Source organism: Pelodiscus sinensis, chromosome 4, assembly GCF_049634645.1.
Source record: "Pelodiscus sinensis isolate JC-2024 chromosome 4, ASM4963464v1, whole genome shotgun sequence".
Classification (NCBI taxonomy): Eukaryota; Metazoa; Chordata; order Testudines; family Trionychidae; genus Pelodiscus; species Pelodiscus sinensis.
Window position 1 is genome coordinate 76,361,037 of NC_134714.1, and position 27,334 is coordinate 76,388,370.

The 27,334-nt window shown below is 40.6% G+C and overlaps 1 protein-coding gene across 3 annotated transcripts in view; it reads left to right on the forward strand.

Annotated features, from left to right (window-relative positions):
* Positions 1 to 25,796, forward strand: part of LDLRAD3 (low density lipoprotein receptor class A domain containing 3) — a 183,093-nt gene extending 157,297 nt beyond the window's left edge. For 2 of the 3 annotated variants that reach the window (XM_075927497.1, XM_075927495.1), the window contains 2 exons: positions 16,077 to 16,422; positions 18,532 to 25,796. In XM_075927497.1, coding sequence (XP_075783612.1) covers positions 16,077 to 16,422; positions 18,532 to 18,793 — 608 coding nt within the window. In that variant the 3' untranslated portion in view covers positions 18,794 to 25,796. The remainder of the gene's footprint in view (positions 1 to 16,076; positions 16,423 to 18,531) is intronic. The other variant, XM_075927498.1, reaches the window with a different exon arrangement.
* Positions 25,797 to 27,334: the final 1,538 nt, after the last annotated feature.

Genomic DNA, 27,334 nt, shown 5'->3' on the forward strand with positions numbered 1-27,334 from the left:
AGGACTGAGATCTTGAGGTGAGGACCGTGTGACTGGCTGGTCAAAGAGACTGAGCCAGAGTCAGGATGGAGGTCAGGAAGGGAGCCAGAGGGGTGGGGAAGAAGACTGAAATTGGATTTAGAGTCAGAGTGCAAGAGCTACTGAGCCTGGAACAAGGATCTAGGGGAGAATGGGATGAAGCATTGGGATGTGGAGAGAGACACAGTTGGGCCTAAATCAGGGACAGGCTGGAGGGGGTAAAGGCAGATGAGTCTGAGGGTGCTAAATCACACTCCCCTCTAGATTCTAAAACAAAACCCAAGATTCCTGAGTCTTGCCATTCTTCTACTGTCAGCAAATACTGTGAAACCTGCTACCAAGGTGTGTCAATCTATTGCTGGTCCTCATCTACTTACTGCTGTCAATTACTCCATTAGCTCAGGTGGCAGAGATTGGTGGAGTTAATCTCTCAACATCCCAGCCCTGCGAAGGAAAAAAACATTATGAAGGTTGCAAAGTCAGGCATTCAGACTTTGAGAGAAATGCCAGAATCAAGGTTGCCCTTGTAATTTTAATTTCCCCTGTTGTGTATATTTATCCTTTAATTACATGGTCACATACTTTGTTGCTCCAGGAGCCCTGTTGCAATTCGATGTACATGATGGCTGTTGTTTTAGGAGTGAATCAGGGTTGTGTGGAGCAGGCACCTGTCTGCAGGAGCCCTTCCTCATTTGTTAGAGAAGTTGGAAGGCATGTAAGTCAGTGAGGCAGAGGACTGCAGGAAAAGAAAGGATAAGGAGCAAGCAAGAGCCGTAGGGAAACCAGGGCCAGCATTTAACAGAAGAGTGATTTGGAGTGACCCAAATTTCTATGTCCCACCTGAAACTCCTCACAAGGACCCCGGTTTTCAAAATGTGAATGCACAGCAGCTTCTGAACTATCAGGATCTTCTTTCAAAAGGGCTTGAGCTCAGTGCCCAAAAAGCATGAATCACCTTTAAAGAAAAAGGGCAGCTTTCAGCTGGATTCAAAAATAAGCGTGGCCCTGCTGAAGGTGTTTAGCTTAGGAGTGTGACATATTTTTTAATTTATTGAGTAGATAGTGAATGGCATCAGGCAGATATCTTGAAACAAATGGGGCTAACAAATCTTGTAATTTTATGGCAAATATAGTATTTATGAGAACAATTTCCTCTTTTAAATGTGAAATTTACAATACTGTATGCATCATAATGCCATAAGCTATTAAGAATGCATTTTGGTGTACTACACAGTCTGAGGTAAAGCACTACCCTCCGACGATTTGGGTTGAAAAAAATTTCAATTAAGCTTGAAAGACAAAATGCAAAATTAACTAACTTGCAATTAATTTCAGTAGTAATTATGTAAAAATTCCAGGCATGTACAAGACGAGGAGTGTGGCATAATTAGTTGTGGGGGGATTTTTTTTACTACTGTAATTAGAATGATGAATATGCATGAGACTCTTTGGGACGTAAAGCACAGCAAGCAATTGTATTTAATTAAACTTTTAGCTATCTTAGCTATGGAGGCTGCTCTTTGTTTTAATCCCATCAAAACTATTATAAAACTCCCAGAAAAGAAGTTGTAAGCCAAAGGATGAAAATAGCATTTTATGATCCATTTTTCTTAGCAGAGATCTCCAGGGTCATCTCTAATTTCCTGAGCCTTGAGTAACCATTACAATTTAGCTTGCTGGCTCTTGAAACCTTCATGCAAGACATGATAAAAAAAAAAACTGCACCTTTCATTATTGGGGTATTAAAATGTTTTGAGGAGAAGAGCTGGTTCAGGGTAGAGTTGTGTAGATGGTAACAGTGCTGATCTTACCAATGTAGGTGAAGAATAACTCCATTGTAGTTAGCGGTATGAGGTCACAATCAGGCCCTGAGTCTGCAGAGCTCTTTGTTGGGAACCTTATCAGTACAAAACATGCAGGAGTTTGTCTAAACGATTAAAATGAGCTAAATTGGAAAGGGGAAGAGAACAGTCACAAAGGAGCTCCAATTCCAAATGTTTCCTATGTTCTATTTAGTCTAGAAATCCATGTTATTCTGATTTTCCTTTCCCGATGTGCGTATCCAATTGATTTTTAAACTGATGGGTACACATTTAGGTGAAAGGCAAGTGCTTTATACTGTAAGCCACGTATCCAGACTCATGCTGCCACTTGCATCTATATGGATTTTGTACAGCATATGAAAAATACCATGAAATGTACTGGGGATTTAGTGCTTAGACAGTAGAGGATAATTAACAAATTGCATCAGAAAATGATTCTTGTTTTATGATGGATGTTACAGTATCGCATAGCAATGTGTGCAGCAACAAGGGCATGATCTGATAGCCTAAGCACAGGACAGGGAGTTAGGAGTTCCTGAGTTCTAATGTCATCTGACATTGACTTCCTCTTTGATATTGGGCAAGTCACTCTACTTATCTCTGCATCTATTTCAAATAGGTATAATATTTACCTACCTTGCAGAGTTATAAAGGAATTTATTGGTTCCTCACCCTAATTCTTAGCTGGTTTTTTCATCTTTTCCTTCCAACACAGTTATGCACGTATTAAGTAGGACTGGAAGTACATTAGGTCATGTATGTTTCTACTTAAACATGTTTGGAATGACACAACATTTAATTTTATTTTAATCTTTTCCTAAGAATCTATTTGTTACTGATCTGTTTGTCTTATACACATCCATGTGTAGCCAAAAACATTCCTTTGTGAAACCCGCAAAGGGCAGCCAGCTACAGTCAAGCATAGAAATCAATATCCTTTTAACGTCTTAAATTCTATATAGTCATCCAATTTTTGTTTAAATACAGTAATACAACTTAATTTCACCTATTCACCCTTTTTTCTTTCAAATACATCCATAAAATCTTCTTACATATATTTCATCCTAAACTTCAACCTATGCCCTTTCATTCTGCTCTGTCCAACAACCTTAAAATAAATCATCAAGCTTAATTTTATAATAACCAATAGCTATTGAAAATGCCTCAGCCATGTCACCTATTAATCATCTTTTCTCAAGGCTAAATAAATCCCACTTTTGTCCTTTTTTATATATTTAAGCCTCTTTTTTCTATTCCTTGACTTTTTCTCTGTGCTGTGCTCCTTCTAATTCTGCCTGACTTAAAATAAACTGACAAAAACTGGACACTGCTTCAAGTGTAGTCTCACCAGGGCCTCATAAAACAATAGCACAATATCTTTAGACTTTTGTAATATTGTGCATATGTTATAAAGCAGCATCCTGTTAACATTTACTGCTGCTATGTAAGATCAAGTATTTATCAATATAAGATCATTTTCCCCTCACATATTAACTAATTCAGTGCTTTTTAAACTGTTTAGCAGTAATAATTATTATTATTTGTCAGCAGTCTCTCAGTGCAGAATAAAAAGCATAAATTGGCTACCAATGGTAGACTCTCCATTTGTCCTCGTATACAGTAATTATCTTGACATAGTGATTAACCATCATGATTCCTGCCTCTGAATATTATTTTTTAAGTACTCTGTTTCTGAATTGTGCAGAAGTATTTTTCCTGTCTGAAGTAATATACAATACAATATAACTTGTTCAGTCAATCAGCAGTGGTCAGAAGGGAAATGATTTTTCTACAATAAATAGCAAGATCTCTATCTTCAGTAAGAGCAAATCTAGCATATCCATTTCTACCACACTGCCATTATTCATACTGGATAAAAAAAATCTTATGCCAAGTGCAGCAGTTTCTTCCGTTCTGTAATTAAAGCAATTTTTTGCTTAATTTATTTATGTGAAAACTTGCTGAAGTGAGACCAAATCTTTTTATAATATGTAGGTCAAAGGGGAATGATGATTCTGGATAGACTCCCAGGTACTGTAATATCATGATTTGCTGTCTGAAATGTGATGCAAATACTGTCTACAAAAAAAAACCTGTTTCAGGCTGCCATTTGGTATTAGTCCATTTGTATCTAGGGATGTAAGCAAGTAGGTGAGTAGATGATTAACCAATAATCCTAGGCTTCTTGACTACTTGCATCCCCCCTGGTCCCCCTCCCCCCCCATTGCTGCCTCTCATACAGAGGAAGCAGAAGCTGGTGCCAGCGGGAGCCGACTTAAAAGCCGATTTCCTCCAGCACCAGCACTGTGGTGCCACCTGCCCAGAGGCAGCAGCGCAGGGTGGGTGTACCAGAGAAAGCTGCTGTGGAGCAGCCTCTGCCTGCGGCGAGCCTAGCCCCACCACAGACAGAGACTGCACTGTGGGAGGTGGAACAACCTCTGTCGGGAGGAACTGAGACCTTCCATGAACAGGGGCTGCTACCACCAGTTTTTAAACTGGCTCGCCTCGCAGACCGGCTCCCGCCTTACATCCCACTCTGATGCCTCTGATACAGGGGCAGCAGCATGGAGTGGCAGGGGGCTCCCCAGGAGTGGGGCTGGATTACACTGGCTGCTGAGACTATAGAATAGCCTTGCCTCCGGAGACTATAGAATAGTCGAGTAATCGCAAAGATTTCCTGTGGCTATTCGACTTCAAATAATCATGGAGAGTTTGCCAAATTCAGGGCTATCTGAAAGATTCCCTAAGAACAGATTTAGTATCATTATTGCTTTTTATGTATCATGTTTTTTTTTAAATATAAATTGGTGTGAGTTTTTTTTTTTTAAATACCTGACTGATATTTACTTTTGCATAATTTAAACCAAATAGAATAAACTCTGTCATATGATGCCAACTGGTTATTAAGATTAATTCTCATGTGGGGATAACATTCCTTGCCTAGTGGTATATTAAAACGCACAAATTAGTCTTCATCACAGTAGGCATGAATATGAAATGACCACACATAGTCAAAGGAGAAAGATATATATTTCTCATTGATGACAGCAATGTGTGAGGTCTGGGTTTGAACCAACTGAGCTTCCCTTTCTCCTGTGGTACAGACATCGCTACGCAAGCATCGCTGAGAGCACTAGTTGGATTGCAAGAACCGCTGTGACTGGTGGTGATTGTCCCATGCTGAGCTTCCAGGGCTATTAGCCGGGAAAAAAACATCATTTGACTTGCTAACCGAGCATATCTGATATGAAATCAGAGCAACTTAATGAACATTGGAACCTCATGATGTTGACTGAACAGTCACTTTTCTACACACAACTGCACTTCAACTCCATCTGGGCTTGATTAAGGAAGCAGCCCAAGTCCATCTGGTTGCTCTGGTCTGCTGTAGTTTTTGGCCAGCCCTGCACTCTTTGTGGGCTGTACAACAGACGACCCATGGCCCTTATTGGAACTGCATTTGTCATTGATTTGTACCACTATATCCCTGATCCAGGAAAGCTTTCTGCCTGCAGAAACCAGCAATGCAGAGACAGCAAATATGTCCCCCTGTATCTTAACCAGTGAAAGATTCAGGTTAAATATGACTGAATGGACCACTTGGAGGATGGGCTAGAATGATGACCTAATAGGCCTTGTCTCTCTCCAATTCCTGCTTTGATTTTTACTCGTGATCCTGATGTACTTATGGTTTCTAAATCATCAGAACAGTATCTTTAGAGAGGGAAACCATGCGAGCTGCTTGTATGACCATATCTGTTCCTTTTCACAATTCTAGTCAGAAATAGGGTTTGTAAAAATAATATACTTTCACAGACGATAGACTTTGTGCTAACAGTTTTTCATAGTGGCTGTTTCTTAACATACAGTCCTTGAATGATTAGGCTACATTTAAAAGCTGATTAAAAATACACACCATAATATATCTAAATCATACTTAGGCTAGCAGTATTCCTAGCCAAGTACAGCTGACGCTGCAGGCTCAGTAAACCTTCCATTGTAATTCTACAAGCCTTATTATCCCGCTTATGCGCCAACTGTCCGTATTGCTAACACAACATCTGGGAAGTACTTAATGTGCAATTGCTAGTTAAAGCCATGTATGTTTGCTCCTCACTCCCAACTCAAAATAAAACAAGTAAAGTAAGACGTGTCACTCCTGCACAATTGCTGGTTCCGTCTAAACTGTATACATTTGTGTAAGCTCATGATTTATTCCAGATGGTCTAAAAATGCAAGCATTTGCGCTTTTCAGATTTGCACTTGTTTGGTGATAGCAGGTAGAGGGATGAAGAGTGTAGAATTTTTCCATCTTGCCTTCAGCTTAGTACTTTTTTTTTTAATTTAAATTGTGTGTTTAGAAACCTTCCTTTCCCCATTTCCCCTAACCTCAACATTTAAAATGATTACAGGGAAAATTGGCCAAAACCCTAACCTTTCACAAAGGTCGAAATTCTAAACCATCAGCATCACAGACTGTTGACTCTCCACTGTTTTTGCTGGTTTAGGCAAGTTGCCCCTTTATTGTCTCTCATAATTTGTCTTATGCTATTTAAGACTCTTTAAATTAGACCAGACAAAGCACTGGAAAATATATTGAGGGGAGCACTGTTGCTCTGGCAGAAAGCACAAGCTAAATCCACCTTCCAACGTCTTAGGTACCACGAATTCTGTTGTTTTAACTTTTTCAGAAGAGATGATGATACACTTGCACATGAGTTTGTCTCTGCTCCTCAAAGGAATTGAATGAAAAATCCACATGAATGTTTTGTTTGCTCAAAGGAACAGAGCTAATGGGGGAACTCAACTAGAGACCTGGGTTTTATGGGCTGGATGCACAACTCTATCTCTCCATTAATACATTTCTCTCCTCAGAACCCCTTGATTTTTTCCCTGTTTCTATCTAATTGCTCTCCCTTCATGGCAATCTCTCTTCGCTGGCACCATTTTGCTGCCTTTTGACTCATATTGGGGCATTTCTTATACAGTTGAGATCCAACTATATCCTGAGGTGGGTGCTGACCTTTTTGGTTATCTCCTTTGTATCTTCGTTTTCATGAGTACAAAATACTCTTTATCTCATATTCTTCACAAGGGAGTACAGCTCAGCCCTACAAATAGATGGTTCCTTGTTACAGCGTTGGTACTGTCATCTTTCTGAGGTTGGATAATGCTATCTGTGGCTTGATCAAGACAACATATAGGTAATGTCTGCACATTGGGGTCAGTTGTCAGCAATGTTGTAGAACTTACAACACAGATACACTAGTGTGTTGGATGCTCCTTGTTAAGGCCACAAGCATTTTCACATTCTATGAAAAGAGCACTTTTTTTTTCTCTCTGAGCCAGACCTTGTCCTATTTACCAAGTCAGTGTCACCATCAGGTTAGAACGCAGTAGAGCATCGTGAGACCATTTGCTACAAAATTGATGTTAGTAACTTGGTGCTAAAAATGTGGAAAACTCCCCTACAGCTTTGTCTACACTAAGTTCTCACTGATAAGAGTCTTTAAATATCTCTAGCGCAAATAAGACTTGTTATTTTAAGGAATGTACAAGAATCGATAACGAAGGCCACTTGCTTGATACCAACATGCAAAGCATATTTTGAAGGGACAGAAATAGAAGCAAGTAAACTTCTCCATGTTACCAGAGGAGAGCATTATTAGCAGAACATTTTTCCTCTTTTGTGTTTTATGCAGCGTTTCCAGGCTCTAAAAATTAATCAGATCACCAGCCACTGGAAAATCAGATGTCCAGTAAGGGCTGCTCATATTCATGGCCAGGACCGTCCTCATTTTTCAGTAACACTTTAATTTCCTTTTTGGCCTTCATTCAATTGTAAAACCTGGGCCTGTGTTTCCATGCTTGATGGCAGGTTCTGACTTTATAAGCTTTTATATCACCCTCAAGTTAATTTTAGAACTTTAGTTGCCATGGTTGCAGCTAAGTATTTTTTAATTTTCTACTTGTTTGCAGTTCTGCCGTTTTTCTTCAACATTTAAATTGGGATGCAAGAAGTGTGTTGCACAATTATTCAACCTCGTCTAACACAAAAAGGAGGGCTTGTGAGAGGTGAGACTCTTGAATTTCAATCTGATGAGTCAACATCTGCTCATTCAGTACTGCCCAGCAGCTGCAGAGACTGTCACAAGCTCTATTTATTTTATTGCACAGTTAGGGCAAGCGTGTTTTAAATCTTACATAGGTAAAATGCTAGCACAGAATAATGGACTGGGTAAAGAACTTATGTTCTCTTTCAATAAATCCCCATCTCTAAGTACATGAGGGCACGATTCACTTTGCTGAAAGTATATAAGTGCGGGGACAGCATGCTACACAGAACCCTAGGTAAAATAGGAAGCTTTCTGACCGGAATTAGATCTTCTCAAAGAAAAACAATATAGTGACACTATGGTATCACATTGACCAGACCTGTTTGCACTTAAAAACAAACAAAACAATTGAAATTGAAACAGGCATAGCAGATCAATGAGCCGTTCGACAGTGCAAGGCAAGGAAACCATATGTGATTTTTGTTTTTAATGGAACGTGAAACCAAACAAAGATGAGATATTTTGGAGGTTGGGCCCTTAATCTTCAAAGGATGCCTGTAGGTGCTACTGCAGTGCAAAATATATATATATATAGTGTTAACAGTCTGCAGGTTTGTGTTTGAATTTCGTCTCCTGTAACCTTCCAAGGCTGCAGCTCCACTTTTGAACTGATTGGAATTTAAATGTGTTGCTACAGTGGTGTCTTTGTTGGAGATGGACCGTGACTCATGTTCATTAAGGCTACAGATGTCTGCTCAGATTTCATGTTTCAAAAGCTTTCTCCCTGATGAAGTGTGAAAAAGCCAAGCTCGAGCAAAGGCTTGTGAAAGATAGAATAATAGCCCTTCTTCCCAGCCTCTGACAGGCTTAATGCAGTTACTCTCAGATTTTTTTTTTTAAACTTTAAGAGTAAATTTGTTCCCAGTCAATAAAATAGTCCTCTGAACCCAACTCATCATGGTTTCCTGATAAGCCTTTTCCTAAATTATTGATGAAGTTTCTTACACTCAGAAACTTCTAGTTTGCACATTTAGCATTTCCCAGGTAATAAGGTTTAATAGGCTTTAGTGGATTGATTGAACTGTACGTACATGGTGCTCTCGGAATACATAGATCTTGTTAACAAAAAAAAATACGACTTTGAGCTAACTCTGTCTGCTCAGTCTGTTTCCGTGAAACAAGAAACACTAGAGCAGACATTGCTTTGTAAACCCATCTGGGTACTGCGTGGGGGTTTTTTTTTTCCCCCATAGGAAAAGATGACTGAATTGTCAAGAAACTTAGTTCAGCAACTTCTGCAGAGTGTAAACACCGATAGAAAGTTATTAGAGCAGAACTAAAGAGACGTATATTTTTCTAAACCACTGTCATGCATCCAGCCAAGATGCTGCTAAGGTCCTTATCTCCGCCTCTCTGCCTATCACATTGGGCTGTATTTGTATGCTCCTAAAAATTCATAAAGCAGATACTGCTGGCTGTCCCACCGTTCTGGATACGGAAATTGTGTAATAGCAGAAAGGGAGGGACATGTATGCGAAGCAGCATTGTCTCTCTAGTCTCTCATTGGAAAGTTTTCTCCTCAAATTAAAGGTGTTGGTAAAACACATTGATTACATTAAAAAACCACACGTTAATTAGGTAGATCCTTTTAAAGAGGCGAGCATGCATGGCTTCCTTTTATTGAAAGGTCTCCTGGAGAGACCTGTCATAAGCCTCTCCAGAAATATTTTTGAAATATGCCTTATGTGTTCGTGTGTGTGTACACATTCACGCACATACAATTTTTCTTCTGAAATTTAAGCCTAAATTCCTGTCCTATCTCCAGAGGTTAAATAGAATGATTTTTCTCCTCCTCCTGTGTTACACTGTTGGCTCATATTTAACTTGTGATCCACTATGAAATCCAGATCCCTTTCTGCAGTACTCCTCCTTAGGGCAGTCATTTCTCATTTTGTATGTGTGCAACTGATTGTGTTAGTTCACATTTTATGTACCCATTTAGGATGCCTCTATCTGCAGAAAAGTTGACACAATGCACTGCCCCCATTTTTTTCTTTGTATTACAGGTGTAGGGCTAGGCTACGTCAAAGCAATCCTCTGGGAACTAATTAGGACTCAGTTCTCCACTGATTTTCTCACTCAACTGCCACAAATTACAAATTGAGCTGAATAAAATATGAATGGTGAATGGTAACCAAAACACTGGAATCTCATAATGTATATACAGGTGGCCACCGAATTGTGACATAATTGGTTCCTGGGAAACGTGGAAAGTCAAGGGCATCATAACTCGAGCCCTCATTTACGATAGGCACCGTGCGTCATCATAAATGCGGGCCAAGGACATAAGTTGGGGGTTTTCGGCTCCTTCCACACTTAAAAAATAGTTAAGTGCAGGGGGTTGAAATTCGGGTGGTCGGAAGTCGGGGGTTTCCTGTAGCTTCCTCATAATGAGATACCACAAGATAATAGTATTTGGCCTTCAGTCTCGGATTATAGTTTCCTGAAATCCATTGCAAATAAGATACAAATATTTGAGTCATAAAAATCATCTGGATTATCCATGATGTAGAAATAAGCACAAAAAACAGGTTGTTGTACTTATCTTTATTCATCTTCAAACTAAATAGCTAAAGAAACTCAAGACTTTTTCATTGAAGAATGATGACAATCATAGAATACTAGAACTGGAAGGGACCCGAGAGATCATTGAGTCCAGTCCCCTTCCCTTGTAGCAGGACCAAGCACCGTCTAGACTATGGGTTCCCAAACTGGGGGGGGGGCGTGAAGAAATTCCAGGGAGGTGCTAAGTTTTGCTGCTATTTTTGTTTTTCAGCCCCGGTCAGTGTTGTTTTGGGGTTTTTTTGTTTTGTTTTTCTCAACAAGTTTTGCTGCTCTGTGTGTGTGTGTATGTGAGAGAGAGTGTGAGAGGGTTTCTCAAAAATCAGGAAAGGGGCATGATGCCAAAAAGTTTGGGAACCACTGGTCTAGACCATCCCTGATAGATGTCTGTCTAACCTGTTCTTAAAAAGTTCCAGAGATGGATATTCCACAACCTCCCTGGGCAATTTATTCCAGTGTTCAACCACCCTGACAGTTAGGAACTTTTTCCTAATGTCCAACCTAAACTTCCCTTGTTGCAGTTTAAGCCCATTGCTTCTTGTCCTATCCTCAGAGGCCCAGAAGAACAATTTTCCCCTACTCCTCCCTGTGGCACCCTTTTAGATACTTGAAAACCGCTATCATATCCCCTCTCAGGGTATGTCTACACTCTTTCGAGAGAGGAATGCAAATGCAGAGAAACAAAATGAGGTATAAGGGTAATTTCGAAAGAAGGTTTTCTTTTGAAATAACCGCATCTAGACAGCGTTTCTTTTTTTGAAATAGGGTATTTCAAAATAGCAGCCAGACGCGATTATGCAAATGAAGCGCAGGAAATTCAAATCCGCGCTTCATTTGCAATTTTATTCCTCTGCATTTGCATTCCTCTTGAAAGAGGAATGCAATGTAGACATACTGGCTACGTCTACGTTGGCCCCTTCTCCGGAAGAGGCATGTTAATTATCAACTTCAGAATAGGAAAATCCTCGGGGGATTTAAGTATCCCCCGCGGGATTTAAATAAACATGGCTGCCGCTTTTTTTCCGGCTTGGGGAAAAGCCGGAAAAAAGCATCTAGACTGGCGCGATCCTCCGGAATAAAGCCCTTTTCCGGAGGATCTCTTATTCCTACTTCAAAGTATTCCTACTTCAAAGTAGGAATAAGAGATCCTCCGGAAAAGGGCTTTATTCCGGAGGATCGTGCCAGTCTAGATGCTTTTTTCCGGCTTTTCCCCAAGCCGGAAAAAAAGCGGCGGCCATGTTTATTTAAATCCCGCGGGGGATACTTAAATCCTCTGCAGATTTCCCTATTCTGAAGTTGGAAATTAACATGCCTCTTCCGGAGAAGGGGCCAATGTAGACGTAGCCACTCTGTCTTCTCTTTTCCAAACTAAACAAACCCAGTTCCTTCAGCCTTCCCTCATAGATCATGTTTTCTAAACCTCCAGTAATTTGTGTTGCTCTTCTCTGGGCCCTTTCCAATTTCTCCACATCTTTCTTGAAATGTGTTGCCCAGAACTGGACACAATACTTCAATTGAGGCCTCATCAGTGCAGAGTAGAGCAGAAGAATGTCTTCTCGTGTCTTGCTGACAACACTCCTGTTAATGCATCCCAGAATCACGTTTCCTTTTTTTGCAACAATGTCACACTGTTGACTCATACTTAGCTTGTGCACTATGAAACTGTAAATCCCTTTCTGCAGGACTCCTTTCTAGACAGTCACTTCCCATTATGTATGTCATGTATGCGTGAAACGGATTGTTCCTTCCTAAGTGGAGTACTTTGCATTTGTCCTTATTAAACTTCATCCTATTTACCTCACATCATTTCTCCAATTTGTGCAGATCATTTTTAATTATGACCGTATGGTCCAATGTTGGCTCACAGAAGAAGATGAAGTTAGAGTTGAGGCATGGTAACTGATTATCACTTTTCTCTCCCCCCCTTACCCCGCCCCCCCCCCCCCCGGACCCATCCCTCGGTAACATGATATGAACTCAAGTCAGTGGGTGAATTCTGGAGTGGCCTATAGAAAAAGCATTGGTATGTGATGAGCTAGAAATAATTTTACTAATGCACGTAAATTCCTTTGTTCCTTCTTTCTGCTTTGCTTTCTTGTTGGACTTGCTTTGAGATTCAAGTTCATTTTACTGAAGTAAATCAAGAACCAATACAGCTTGGTAATTTTGAGTGTTTTAAAGCTTTCAATGCAGCACATTTGTGTGGAGAGACATAAGGTATAGATGGGCCACAACATTGGCAGCATTAGTAAAGAAGGTCATTGAAGTCTGACAGTGACTATCATGGAAACTTGGAATAATACCATGGCAGAACTTGGATTGTTATTGGCCCACAGAGGAAGTTTTTGGTTTGTGGTGATGATAATCTTGTCAATTAACCAGATTTATTTGCTTTAAAATAAATAGTTTTTCATATTCAGATAATGGCAGGAAATTATATTCTCTGATCTCAAGCAGAACTATTTTGTACCAAAAAAACCCATTATTTAACAGAGGTATTTGAAAATAAAAAATGGGACATTTTAAATTCCATTCCCTGAATAATGGGACATTTATTTTAAATGTTATTTTCAAATATGTGTTTTATGTTGCTTTCAAATATGTGTTTTACATTTATCATCAAGGTGAATTACCAAGAGAAATAGACCAAATATTTTGAGGCTAAGAGCCAACGAAAGATTTCCTGAGATTTCACAAAGCACTTCAAATCTTTATGAAACGATATATATATATATATCTTTGGTTTGTTTCACTGCTTCAAAAATCGTAACCTAGCAAAGTTGGGAACACTTTGTGGCTAGTAGTTTTGCTAGTGTCAGTAGACAGATAAATGAAACAAGAATTGCCTGTTTGCTGTGCTGTTACTCTACAGCTAGGAATGCGGGAGTTGGATGGATAGCTTTTCTGCATTTATCTCCTTTACCATAGCCTCTTAATTTTGCTTGAGGTACAGGAAGGTTTTTGTCTTGTACTTCAGTGGAATTTAATTATTGCTATATAAAGCGAGGTGTCCTCTAAAAGATGACAGCCTTAATGCTTCAAAATATATTACTGAAAGGCAACGTGTTGCCGTGGCTAAAACCGTTGTTTCCATTGCTATCTCTGCCATTGACCTTGGATAAATCACTTTACCTCTTCTGAGACTCTATTTCCTTCTCACCAGGTTTTATTTGGATTGTAGGTTCTTCAGAACAGGAATGATCTCTTATGCTGCATTTCTATAGTGTCCAGAACAATGAAACCCCAAGAAAAATTGTCACCTCTAGGCATTACTGTAATACTAATAACAATAGTGTTTATGGGGACTTGTTTTGGCCTAGGGATGTTAAATATCGGTTAATTGAATAGTCAAGTAACCTCAATTAATGATGGATGGCAGAACAAGGAGCAATGGTCTCAAGTTACAGTGGGGAGGTCTAGGTTAGATATTAGGAAAAACTATTTCATTAGGAGGGTGGTGAAGCACTGGAATGGGTTACCTAACGAAGTAGTGGAGTCTCCATCCCTAGAAGTTTTTAAGTCTCGGTTTGACAAAGCCCTGGCTGGTAGATTTAGTTGGGATTGGTCCTGCCTTGGGCAGGGGGCTGGATTTGATGACTTCCTGAGGTCTCTTCATAGGTCTATGACTCTATGAACCTCGTGAATTCTTATCTGTTAGTCAACTATTCTATAGTCCCTGGGAGTGGGGGTGGCAGCCATTGTGCTCCGGCCCCACTCCCGAGGAGTCCCCTGCTACTGTATCAGAGGCAGCAGCGCAGGGTGTCAGGCAGGAACTGGTTCGCGAGCGGAGCCAGTTTTAAAAACCAGCTCCCCTTGCGGACCAGCTGCCTGTCATCCTGTGCTGCTGCTGCCTCTGATAGAGAGGCAGCAGCATAGGGTGGCAGCAGCCCCTGTCCAGGTGGGATCTGAGCTCCTAGACCTAGCGCAAGTCAGGATTAAGCCAGGCTGCCCGCCCTCCTGGCTCCTCTCTCACTTCAAATGCAGAGCCATAGTGGGGGTAGGTCCCAGACCGGCACGAGTCAGAACTCAGCTGGGCTGCTGGCCACCCTGCTAAAAAAAAATTAACTGGCAGGGGGAAAGAGGGAAAGCATGTAGTCTATAACATTAACCTATAAGCTTTTGCTTATCGATTAATCAGTTAACCGTCTATACTATTACATCCCTATTTTGGCCAAGACCATTTTTAAGCCCTGTCCTGGCCATCCTGACTTTTTTTGGCAATAGTGGGCAATTTGTCCTGTTTACTCTTGCCAGCTTAATCAGTTTCCAAGAGCAAATGGGACAAATGCCCAGTTTTGTTTGTTTAAAAAACAAAAAGTTAAGTGGCAATGCCAGCCCCTTGCAGAGGAGGAGACAGGGCTCAGGTAGGGGCCATGCCAGGTTCAAATGACAGGCTCGTGGGGGGGATGGTTTAGGCCGGCAGCCTGGGCCAGCCCCATATGGTGTCCTATTTGCCCTCTGGGAATTATGATCACCCTAAATAGTGCTAGCACTTGGGCCTGAATATTTTCAGTTCAGGTGCTGCCTTGTATCCTCCCCAATACCTTTTTGGCTTATGGGCCCAACCTGGGTAGAAACTTTCTTCTCCCTTCTTATTTTGCCATAGCACATCTCTTACTAAATCCCATTGCGGCTAATTCTTAAATATCTGCAAAACTCTACATTTTTTTTTTTCCGCCTCCACTAATAAAATCTATGTCAACAAGCTGTGCAGATCACTAACTTTTTTCTTTCTGGCCTTCCCGTCTTTCCTCTGTTCCTGCAATGTGCCCAAACTACAGCTGCTAAAAGTCACAGTCTACTCCCACGCATTGCCATTTCCTACCACAGCAAATTCAATTTAACCTTCAGGGTCCTACTTAGATTTGTGCCATTCTGTTCTCATTTATGCCTATCCCTACTTCTGTTCTCTGGATTTGTCCTATTTCATTTGCTTTACTATTCTCTTGGCCTCTCCTGGACCTCGGTCTTATGTCTTTCGTTTTATTTCTCCAGGAATATAAGGTTTCTGGGGCAGAGAATCTGGTTAGTATTTGTAAAGCACCACATAAACTTACAGTGCTATGAAAGTTATAGACCTTTTCCATCTCTTATCTGTCTGATTCAGTGCTGTTGAATACACATGAAAAATACTATACCTGTCCCTATTCAGTCCTTACCTTTACCCTGAAAAATAATGCTGTGTTGATTAGGTGAGAATGTGAAGTTGATAACAAAAGCATGTGCATTGTAATAAAGTAAAGGATTCCAAGATTGCCTTCAATGTGTAGTGTATTTCCTCTTTCTAGTTGGTTTGGTTTGCGATCTCCTACTCTACATGCACATCCAGGCATCTGAGAGGGTCTGAGTGATTCTGTCATCCAATATCTCTTTTGTGCTTGTAAGTTTTTAATTAGCTTGTTTTCCACCTTCCTAAAGAAGGAAGAAAAATCACTTGGAAGGTAGTTGGGCAATGTGTTGCATGGCACATTAACAGAAAACACAGCTGATGACCAGCACCAAAGTCTTCACTGAGACCAATCTCAAGCTTTCCTTCTTCTTTTCTGTGTCTTTGCAGAGACTGGCAGCGGCCAAGATTATGTGACCTCGGAGAACCAGCTGCTCTATTATCCCAGCATCACCTATGCTATAATTGGCAGCTCAGTTATCTTTGTGCTGGTGGTTGCTTTCCTCGCCTTGGTTTTGCACCACCAACGAAAACGCAACAACCTCATGAGCCTGCCTGTGCATCGGCTGCAGCACCCTGTCCTCCTGTCTCGACTGGTGGTCCTTGATCATCCACACCATTGCAGTGTCACCTACAATGTCAACAATGGAGTTCAGTACATGTCCAATCAAGCCTGCCACCAGCCTGTGGATATGGATTCTCCACCATCCTATTCAGAGGCTGTGTTAGACCAAAGGTATGTATGGGTGCTAAATGGTCCATCCTCACATTTATAGTAGAGATTGCAATATCTACATTCTGTGGGTCACCATGCCTCCCCTGTGTTCTCATCATAGCATTTATGCTCATTGTATTACTTGATAGGATACAAACGTTCCCCATGTTCTAATTCTGTCATTGCTTTGGAACTAGTTTTGGAAGGATTAGACTATATTGGCAATATAGTTTTCAGCACGCGCACTCACAAACTAATGAAAATTATTTCTTTCTTTCAGTAATGATTGACATTTAAAGATAGAAACTTTTTTTAAATGTTGCTTCAGAACTTAAGGTTTGATTTAACCATATTTACTTGATCTGTTTTGACATGATGTTAACCATTTGTTTATCTAATGGCTTATAAAGCTTCAACTCTTTAAATCTCCTTTTCTACTGCCATTGAATTGTCTCAACTTCCATAATTTCCCACAACTGTGAAAATTTAAATAAATAGAAATTGGAAAAATATACTTAAAATATTGATATTATCCATTGCAATTCTTTTAATCAAATTCTGCCAAACCTAATTGTAACTATTGATTGTTCACTTACATGGGAACAAATTTTATCAGCCTCTTCTGTGTACACAAGAAAAAGGGTCCCCTTCCCAACTCCACCTTAACCTATAAAATTAATGGTCTATGGGTCTCTCTGCACCCAGTGTCATGAAGGAGATTTAAGGATTCAAGGGTCATCACCTAAATATAACTACTCTTTTGAGATGATTTCTGGCCTTTGCACAATTAATCAGTAGCGCCTGGTTCTTTGGGATTCTATGGGGATCAATGGAATATGGAAGAACACTATCACTTCAGCAGTGTTACTTTGTGCCTATTTGGGAGCAAAGTATGCATACCCTGAGTTTGTTTCATAGTTCAATATCAGATGCTCAGAGTGTAAATATGCAGGGCCAATGCTGTAGCACTCCTAGTCAAGTCAACAGATATTGCTTGAGTAAAGGCTGTAGGGGAAATCCCCGAGTCAGTTGTTTCCTTAGCCAAAATAAAAACTGAAAGTTGCCTCTCACGAAGCACTAAGTGTAATTACCCAGGTGTATGGTGCCAGTCTGCTTCCAAAGGTATCGGACAAGACTTCTGCACTTCTTTAGAAAGTCAAAAAATATATTTATTTATTTCAAAATATATATTTATTTGTGAACTCCCAAAAGCATGAATCAGAGTATGCAGTTTCTTTCCGACAAGCCTGTGGCCCTTTCTGAATAGTGCATTTTTGCCTGTTTTTTCCATGAATTAATTTGTAGTGACTTATACACACAGCCTCAAATTTTCTCCTCACTTTGTACGTTTGTAAATGAATGTGGTACCTGTAAATGAAAGCCGTAAGGCCTGAAGTCATCTGTTTATGAACGCAATAGAGGTGGCAGTGCAGGCGCTCACACACTGCCTTTCTAATATTCCTCAACACTGACTTTGGGGATGACCGAGTAATTCTGTCTTCATGCTCATTCATGAAGTTGCTGTTGTGATGGTAACTTGTAGAATTAACACCTCTCTACTGTAAATTGGACTCATACCAACTCTCCGAACAGCTGCCCAGATTTTTATCACTACTGATGTGGGCTGCTGATAACCACCAGCAAATCTATTCTAAAATGTATACATCTTGCTTTGTCCTGAAATATCCCTAAACACTCTTTTAGAGTGTAACTGTTATGCAGAAAGTTCTTCATCCCTTATTGAGTTGAAGCCATCTTGGGGTGAACTGTGGCAGCTGTTTAACAGTGCATAGTAAATAACAGGTTAGGACAGGAAGTGATTATCCTTTGAAAAGTGGAACAGCAAAATTTAGGGAAGCATAATGTAACTAGCCACATTGGAACTTGACTGGGACACAAGTTTAACATCCCTGCTGATGGTAGTGCATAGAGCTTGGGCATGGCGAATGAATTTCCACGTTTGCAAATCATTTTGAGACTCTCGAGCATTGCTATAGAATTGTTGTTGCATCACGTTTTTCTTATATTGGGATGGGAACTTGTAACCTGTTAGAATAAAATTCTGGGGCTTGTTATATTTTCCTCTGTGCCATAGTTTTCAGTAACCTTGTTATTCTCTTGTATTTACAGCAGGCCCCCTTGGTTTGATCTTCCTCCACCACCTTACTGCTCAGATTCTGAATCCCCCAGTCATACTGATCTCCCTCCTTATCGATCTCGCACAGGAAGCTTGGTGAGCACAGACACCCCAATGGCAGGAAGCCCCTTGAGCACAGGTAGCAGTCGGACAAGGGGTGTGAGTAACAGTATGGACCATCACAGAATGCTTCATGAGAGAACAGCTGAGCAAAATAACTCTCTGATCAATCCTGTTGCTGAAAGAGAAATGTGATGGGGTATTAAAAAGGGTCTATGGGTTAGTCTGCTGTGGCTTGTTACCATCGAGATGGGCCTGAGGTGTGATGTTCAGAATGGGGTTTGATTTGAACCCAAATCCAAAGTTTCCCAGCTTTCACTGGTGCTCTGCTCTGGTGTTTGGGCTCATCAGAGGCAAAGACCAGAGCCATGAGTTGTAGATCCAGATTCACATCTGAACTGCCCAAAGTTGATAGAGGAGGGGTTAAGACTGGGATTCCTGTTCAGATCTGTTGAAGAGTTTGTGATTTACTGTCTTTCAGGGTGTACTTACTGTATATGTATGTATATATGTGCATGTGTAATATGTATAGGCATTACACACACAAAAACCTGTTACGTTGAACATTAAGGTTACCAAGTCAAGCAATTAAAATATAGGCAATAATAGAATTTAGGTTGCCTGGGAAACCTTAATTTGACCCCCTTTGTGTGTGCATAAAGATACAATCTTAAATTAGATGATCACACTAATTTTTTTCCACAGGATCCTTGCTTTTATATGTTCACAGGATGAATTGTCCTCCATTAGTGAGCAGCTAATCAATATTTTGTTTTAGTCTCATTGTTCAGTATGTGGCCTGAAGCCTTATTTATTGAACGCTACTCAAACCTTGCTGTGAAGACAGATTTGTTAATTTCCCTGTGGTATTTCTGTGGCACTTATCATTATAGTATCTAAGATGCTTCACAAACATTAATGAAGTTGTTTCCCCACAATCTCTGAGGTGAAGTGCTATTATCCCCTTTTTACAGATGGGAAATGAGATACAGTGAGATTTAGATCAAAAGGGTCCATTCATTTTGGACGCCCTATTTGAGACCCCTTGGGCTTGATTTTTAGAGCACTTAACATTCTATAGCACTTTATATGTTCAAACATACCTCTCATTGTCTTTAGTTGCAGCTGTGAGTGATCAGCACTCCTGAAGGTCAGACCCCAGGGTTTCAAGTTGGGCACTCAGAAAATGAGAAGCACTCAGTAAATGGCCACCTGTGACCACTTAAGCTTATGTGACTTGCCCAGTGTCACATAGGAACTTGGTGGCAAAGGTAGGGATGAAATTCCAGTTTTCCAGGTCAACTTTGAACTGCCATAACCATAAGACTGTCCTTTCTCTTCTGCACCCACCTGCCTCATGCACTACAGACCTTCCAGCTTCTGCAGTAAATGAGGCAGAAGTCCTACCAAACAGAATCTTTAGCTCCACCACCCTAATTTATCACCAGAACAAGTGCATCCTGAGTACTGAATGAGGCTGGGGTCCTGTAGGAAAAAATAGTGTGAAACATGTTGTTTCAGACTGTACCATAATGCATATGCCAAAGAGTCCAAACAAAAGTTGTGAACACAACCTTAACTCTGGCATGCCCTAACTGTTGAGTGCTTGAATAGCAAACTTAATGTTTTAATGTAATTTTTATGTGCAATTTCATGGGGCTTTTTTTAAAGCAAACTGAAGAAACGAATTCCAATATGTGGCATCTTATTAACATCCCTCATGGATCATCAGCAGGGCTGTAACCTTTTAGATTCACTAGACAGACTTCTGCTACTTGAGCTAATGGAGTAACTGATAGCAGTGGTAAGTTGCCATCCTAGTGGGGGATAGGATATATTTTGCCACTGTGTTTCACAGATATGTGCTAACAGCAGAGGGATGAGGAGACTTGGGGACTGTGGGCTTCATTCTAAGCTCTTGTTGGGAGTGTCCTCTAGTAGCTGCAGACTGTTCTGCCAGTCTTTTGTCCCATTGTCTCCAACCTGTCTGTTCTCTCTTTTCTTCACTCTAGCTCCTAATTCTAGTTGCATTCTTGTCACCTCATCAGTGCCAGTCTCCGCACCTCAGGCTTCTCATGCTCGAATAGTCCTAGTCTCCCTCTCCTGCCTGTCAGTCTCCCACACCCCCCTTTCCTGGCTGCTCATCCAGTTTATCTTCACCCTGCCAAGGATAATTTTTTCTACTGGAAAAGAAAAAGGCACATCTCTTACAGGAAGGCCACCTCCTGACAAGTTTCAGATTCCTGCTCCAACACCTGAGGTCACTAAAAGTTCTCAACCCAAGTGACTATAAAGAATTGTTTTAACATGGCAATGCAATATATCCATTTTGGCTGGAAAAAGTCAGCTACGGGCAGGCATCTGGCAAGGACAATTTTAGCCTGAATGGTTAAAGTTTGGAAAAGCTATAAGCAAACTGAAGACAGGGTCTTGTAATGAAAAGTATCAGGCAACCATAATAATAGGCATAGTGCCAGCATTGCCTATAAAATATATTTCCATACACACACATATGGCTTTTTACAGAACATAAAATGTGTATGTGTATGTGTATTTAATGTATTTCACTGGCATACATATCTTTCTGGTATCTTTGGAAACAATACTTAAATTTCATACTAAAAATACTAGTGTCGTGTGGAAAACCATTTATTTTCTACAACATTTGCTATTATTCATAGTTTCCCTGGTTGAAATTTAAGTTTCTGCATAAAAAAGCACTGTGGAATTGCACAAGGCATTAATTCAACCCAGTATTTCTTTCTTCCATTTTATGTTCTCAGTCTTGGAATATTTCCATCTAAAATGTGTGGATCATAAGTGAAATAGTGGTTTAAATGCCATTGTGCAAAGCAGTGTTATAGGTACACAGTCAGTGTGGAAAGGAAGGAAGAAAGCTAAGGTATCCCTGTTGCTGTGACTTTAAATTATGCTATAGACTTATGGTTTTTATTTATATATAATAGAGATGTTAGTGCCCTTTCTCGTATCCAGGAAGAAATCAGCCCTGAGATATAGTTGTGTTCTTTTCTTTATATAGAGCCTGATACACCATTGACTTACCCCAGATTTATGCCAACATACATAGGCATAAAAGAGAAATAATAGAAGTAAAACAAGCCCACAGAAATGAAGGCCTTTTTTTCTTTTTAGATAACTTCTTTCAACTTAAGGCTTTCAGAGCAGAACTCCCAACTGATCCTGGGAAAACATGTATAGTTTATGGTCCCAAATATGCACGTAAATGAGAATTTGTCAGCATTCTATTTGGGTATATATCATAGGCATTGTTTCTGTGCCCATCAGTGTAGTACAGTAAAACTCCATTGGTCCGGCATCCAATGCTCCGGCACTCCTGATGGTCCGGCACCATTGGGAACCGGAAGTGCTCCGGGAAGCCGGACAAGTAGAGCTGTTCTGCGCCTGGCTTCCCCAATTCAGCCGCTGCTGAAACTGACCAGCAGCTGAATTGGGGAAGCTGGGGGCAGAGCAGATGGGGTTGCCAGGTTGGTCCCATAGTGCCGCCGCTCGGGGCTGCGGGACCAACCCGGCAGCACCCCAGCTGCTCTGCCCCAGGCACCCCGATTCAGCGCTGGTCAGTTTCAGCAGCAGCTGAATCGGGGACGCCTGGGACAGAGCCGGACTATCGGAAGGGGGGGGTTATGAGGGGTCTAGGGTGGCATTCCCCCCACCCCACCCCAGACACCTCATAGCCCCCTCTTCCTATAGGCCGGCATATCTGATAATCTGGCACCCCCTGGGTCCTAAAGGTGCCAGTTTATTGGAAGTTTACTGTATGTTGGAGCCAGAAATTTGGATAAATTCTACAAATATAGATGGCTATAAAAGTCAGAAGATTCAGTAGAAAGCACCCTAAAATTAGAACAGCACTGATATCTCTGCTTGTCTGTCCACCTAATTATCATAGTAAGGTCTCTGGGCAGCCCATCTTTCTTGAGGGCAGTCAGGACTGTTGGTTAATTTGTTACCCTGTCAGTATGCAACAGAGATTTGCTGGTGCTCAACTGGGTGTCACTGTGGTCTCTTCACCACCCCAAACAATCTCCTCAGAAGTTCTGCCAGCCTTTACCTCACCTTGCAGGTTAATGTTAGGTGTACCCCAATCCCTGTTGAAGCATGTCTCCCTCTAGTATCTAATCCCTGCCACTGGACACTCAGGATACATCTACACAGCAGTAGTCGTGTCTACACCATCGTGACCTGTAAAGCTGAGGAATGCTGCTTAAATATTAACTATTTGCACAGCACACAAACATAAGGCCAGATTCATATCTAATAGAAGTGCAGGCAATGTAGTTATGCCTTCTCACACAAGACTGAGTGGCCAGTTAAGTGAGCTGTCCTTAATGGTAATTATCATAGCTAATATCCAATTATTAATTACAAAATGGAGGCACAAAACTGAGTTGGCAAAACTAGAGACTGAATTCAGTTCCTGTCTTCAAGAGCTGTTCTGTAACCATGAGACTCCACTGCTTTTCCTTTGAACAACCTTTTATTAAAGTACTACATAATAGAGTGTCCGAATTAACGTGTGCTTCCTATCCTCATTCATATCACTGGCATTTGCAATGTTACTCCACATTTCTATAAATATGCAAAGGTTCATCATGTTTCTACCACATAAGCCTAACAAAGTCTCCAAAGGTACTGGGCGAAATTCAGCCACAGGGCATATGTGGCACTTACATGGAATATATCTCTTCTGTAGGCCTTCACCATGTGTGAATGCATTCCCAGACATTGGAAGCATGTGCAAACAGCCATGTCTTGGAAGCACTGTCTCCCATTGCGAGGACACATGTACCAAATTGACATCATATCATTTGTTTCTCTTCCCACTGTATCAGTCATTGATATATATAAGTAAGGTATTCTTTCAGGGTTTGTATATTCATGTAAATTTGAACTTAAGTTGATCCATTTGAACTTCTTTTAAAAAATGCATTCTAGAGGTGTGTTTTTTGTTTCCCTTCCAGCTAAGGGTGAGTTTATCTCTGTATAGGAAAGAAGTGTTTTAAAAATGGGGATTGAGTACTAAAATTGGATTGTAAAAGAGGATTGTCCCTTTCCAATTCAATATTGGCATTTTTTGGTAACAAGACACATTAGACTAACCTGTTTGGTAGCAGTTTGTGCATTGTTGCATATTTGGTTATTTATCAAATTCTTGAAGGATTCAGGTCTGAAATGCATCTCTTCTCCGTCTTGGTGGTTCTTTATTTGTGGAAATGTAGTGTTACTTGCTACAGTAGGGGAACTTATTTTCTTATGGGAATCGATCAACTTCAAGGGGTCCTGAAACCTCATCCTAGGAAACAACACTAAAAAGAGAAGAAAGAAATTTTGCTGTTACACATTTTCGTAGTGCTAAGAATGAGTTTGCCAACCATCCCTTATTTAGAAACATGCTGTTGTATTTCACAGGAATTATCTATAATGTGACACTTCCCAGAGGTGTTACTACAGTGCATAATTCACTTATCTTTTTAGAAGGAGAGGTCACAACTGTTGCATTGATTAAAATTAAGTATTTCAGTGGAAATCCAAAGATCCTTGACCTGTTCAACATGTACAGCTGAAGTAGAAAACAGTTACCCCATACCTTGTAAAAAAGACTCTTCTCACTGAGCCCAGTAGAACTGGACAGTCTACTTTGCAGCTATTCTTGACTCTAAATCTTGGTATTCATGCTTGAGGAGCTTTCAGTTACATGTTGTGTCAGAACAAATTAACTCCTCTTTAAGGCCTGATCTTGCATGACTGAAAACTAAGGGGGTTTTGCTGTTGGGACCAAATCTGATCATCTTATTTGCACGAAGTAGCTCCACTGATACTGTGGTACTAATCTCAGTGGCTCTCCTCAGAGCAATTAAGAGTATTAAAATATCATTTATTTCAGTGGAACTACTTGAGTAGAGGATCAGAATGGGCCCCAGGGGAAGCAGGGTTTGGGCTTGGAGAAGCATGTATTTCAGAAGTTCTAGCATCAACAAACCCCATTGATGTCAATGGGTGTTGCAGATCCAGCACCTTTGAAATTTAGCCCATGAGCGTATAAGTTTCTAACAATCTGAAGTAAGGTATAAAACAAGTTACAATTAACCTCTGATGGAAAACTACAGTAGTGTTTCTGAAAAGGTGCCTGTGAATAACTTTCTCCGTTCTTATCTGTGTGTGAACATGCACACACATTGATTGCATTGGGATTCTAAACTGTCTTAGTTCTTTGTCTCCTTTGTCAGATCAGTTTTATTTACAACATTTTAATAGAACTCTTGTGATGGATGCAAAAGTTGGATGGGAGAAAGAAGAGAAGATTCCAATTTTAATTAATACTGCAGCATGATTATCTTGTGTTCTTTACTTTTAGACATCTTAGAAAAGGCAAATGACTTCAGAAGATAAGACAAAAACTATTAATGATGAAAAGGATAGGGTCATTTTAATTCTGAATACAATTTTTAATGAATATTTAAATATAAATAAAGGAGAAGTTAATGTTGTAGTTTTAAAGTGGTGATCAAATGGCAAACACTAATTCTTAACTAATGCCAGACAGAAGCTGTACTTCATGTACTCCCCATAAATAAATTAGGAATCCTATCCTTTTTTAATGTTTTTGTGAAAGAGAATCTTGCTGCATATTTTATTATTGTAAATTCTTTCTGAAAGTAATGCTAGCCCCAGATTATGCAATCAGATCTGTGACTTTTTTTCAATGAAGTTTTGCAGAGGTGTGAGGGATCTCCTTGCAAACTTCTGATTGCAGGGTTGTGGCCTTAGTTTCCATCTGGTTTTTGATCTTGCTTTTCCCTCAGTAATCAAAATTTTATATAAGAACCTACCAAAAAGTTTCAAATTGAAACTATGTCTAGTTTGTTATGATCAACTGGAAATTTTAGAATGTATTCTGTGTTCTTGAATAAAGTTGAAGTTTCACTTGTCAACTGTGTAAAAACTCTCACCACCTTGTTCCCCATAGTGTGAAGTCTGTGTCATTCTTGGATGTATTCCGTCAGATGTAACCTACTTTTTTGGTCTCATTTCATGTTCTCTTATGTTATTGTTAAATGTTGTTAATTCTGTTAAACATGTTTGTTAAATTGTTGACCTTTCTAAACTTTTTTGTATAAAAAGTAATATAGGTTTTTTAATATATATATATATAAATGAACCTTGTTTTGATTATTTTTGTCTTCCTCCATTGCCTTTTTGGTCTGTGCTTCATTTTACAACAGGCCATCTGAGGCGAGTCCTAATGTAGCTATTGTTGGTGATTGTTTGCTTGTATTGTTGTAAAACCACAGATGGCTCAATCAAGATCTGCATCCCCATTTTACTGGGTGGCTATAGAAGAAACACATAGGGAAAGACAGTCCATTTTAATTGTCACGCTCCTCATTCCTTCTAATTAAAGGTAGATTTTTTTAAAAAACACTGTTTATCAAGTTCTGGCTACAAAAAAATCTACATTGCTTGTCCAAGAAGTTAGCTAACATGCCTTTGCATGTTAGTTCATAGCCTGATGGGCCCTTGGAAGACTTTATACCTGTCTTAATGCTGGTGAATTGCTTCAAGGGAGCTAACAGTAGTCTACTGGTAGATGTAAAATGCTGGCAGTTACAACACTGCTCACAGAGCACTGCAGGAAAACCACTGTTGTGTGTTCACAATGTGCTGCTTGTGATTTGGGGGTGGTGGGGCGCAAATCAACATTAGCAGCTCTTGCAACACCATTGTGGTAGCTATCCCACTATGCAACTGGCCACAGGGTGCTTCAGGAAGGATTTTTTGCAGTGCTGTATCACTCACATCAGATCCCTGCCTCTGTTCAACAGCACAAGCATTCCAGCTGACTGGTTTGCTCTTTGTCCCAGAGCAGAAAGGGGTTACACATGTCTGCAGGGCAGCCAGCTCAGCTCTACCTAATGAGCAGAGGGGCCACTGGAGGGACATTTCTGGAGGCCCGTTATAGCACAGCACTCAATTAAGTGTCCACACAAGCACCCCCAGCTTGGTAGCCACCGAGCAGAAAGTTCTATGCTTCTTCTTGATGAGGTTTACCTGGAGTGCAGCAACTGCAAAGTCAGTGCACACTAAGGCTGTGTCCAGACTCAGGGGTTTTTTCGAAAAAAGTAGCCTTTTTTCGAAAAAACGTCACCTGCGTCTAGACTGCAGCCGCGTTCTTTCGAAATTAAATCGAAAACGCGGCTTTTCTTTCGACGGCGGTAAACCTCATTGCACGAGGAAGAACGCCTTCTTTCGAAAGTTCCTCTTTCGAAAGAAGGCGTTCTTGAATGTAAATAGGGCTTCTTCGAAAGAGAGCATCCAGACTCACTGGGTGCTTTCTTTCAAAAAAGCAAGCCGCTTTTTCGAAAGTTCCGCGTGCAGTCTAGACGCTCTCTTTCGAAAGAGGCTCTTTCGAAAGAAGCCTGCAGTCTAGACATAGCCTAAGGGCTTTACCAATGTAGACTCCTTGGGAGTTATCGTGCTGGGAGCTGATTTACCTCACTATAACTTGCCAGTGTGGACAAGGCCTAAGTCTGTATTGGCTGCTCTCAGTTATCTCAGGGCTTGTACATACTAGCATTTGCTTCAGTGTAACTTGTCACCACGGAGGTGGAAAAGCCTCCCCCCCCTCCCCCCGAACAATGTAAGCACTGGTGTGGATACACTTGAGTTGGCAGGAGAGCTCTCAGCACAGAGCCATCT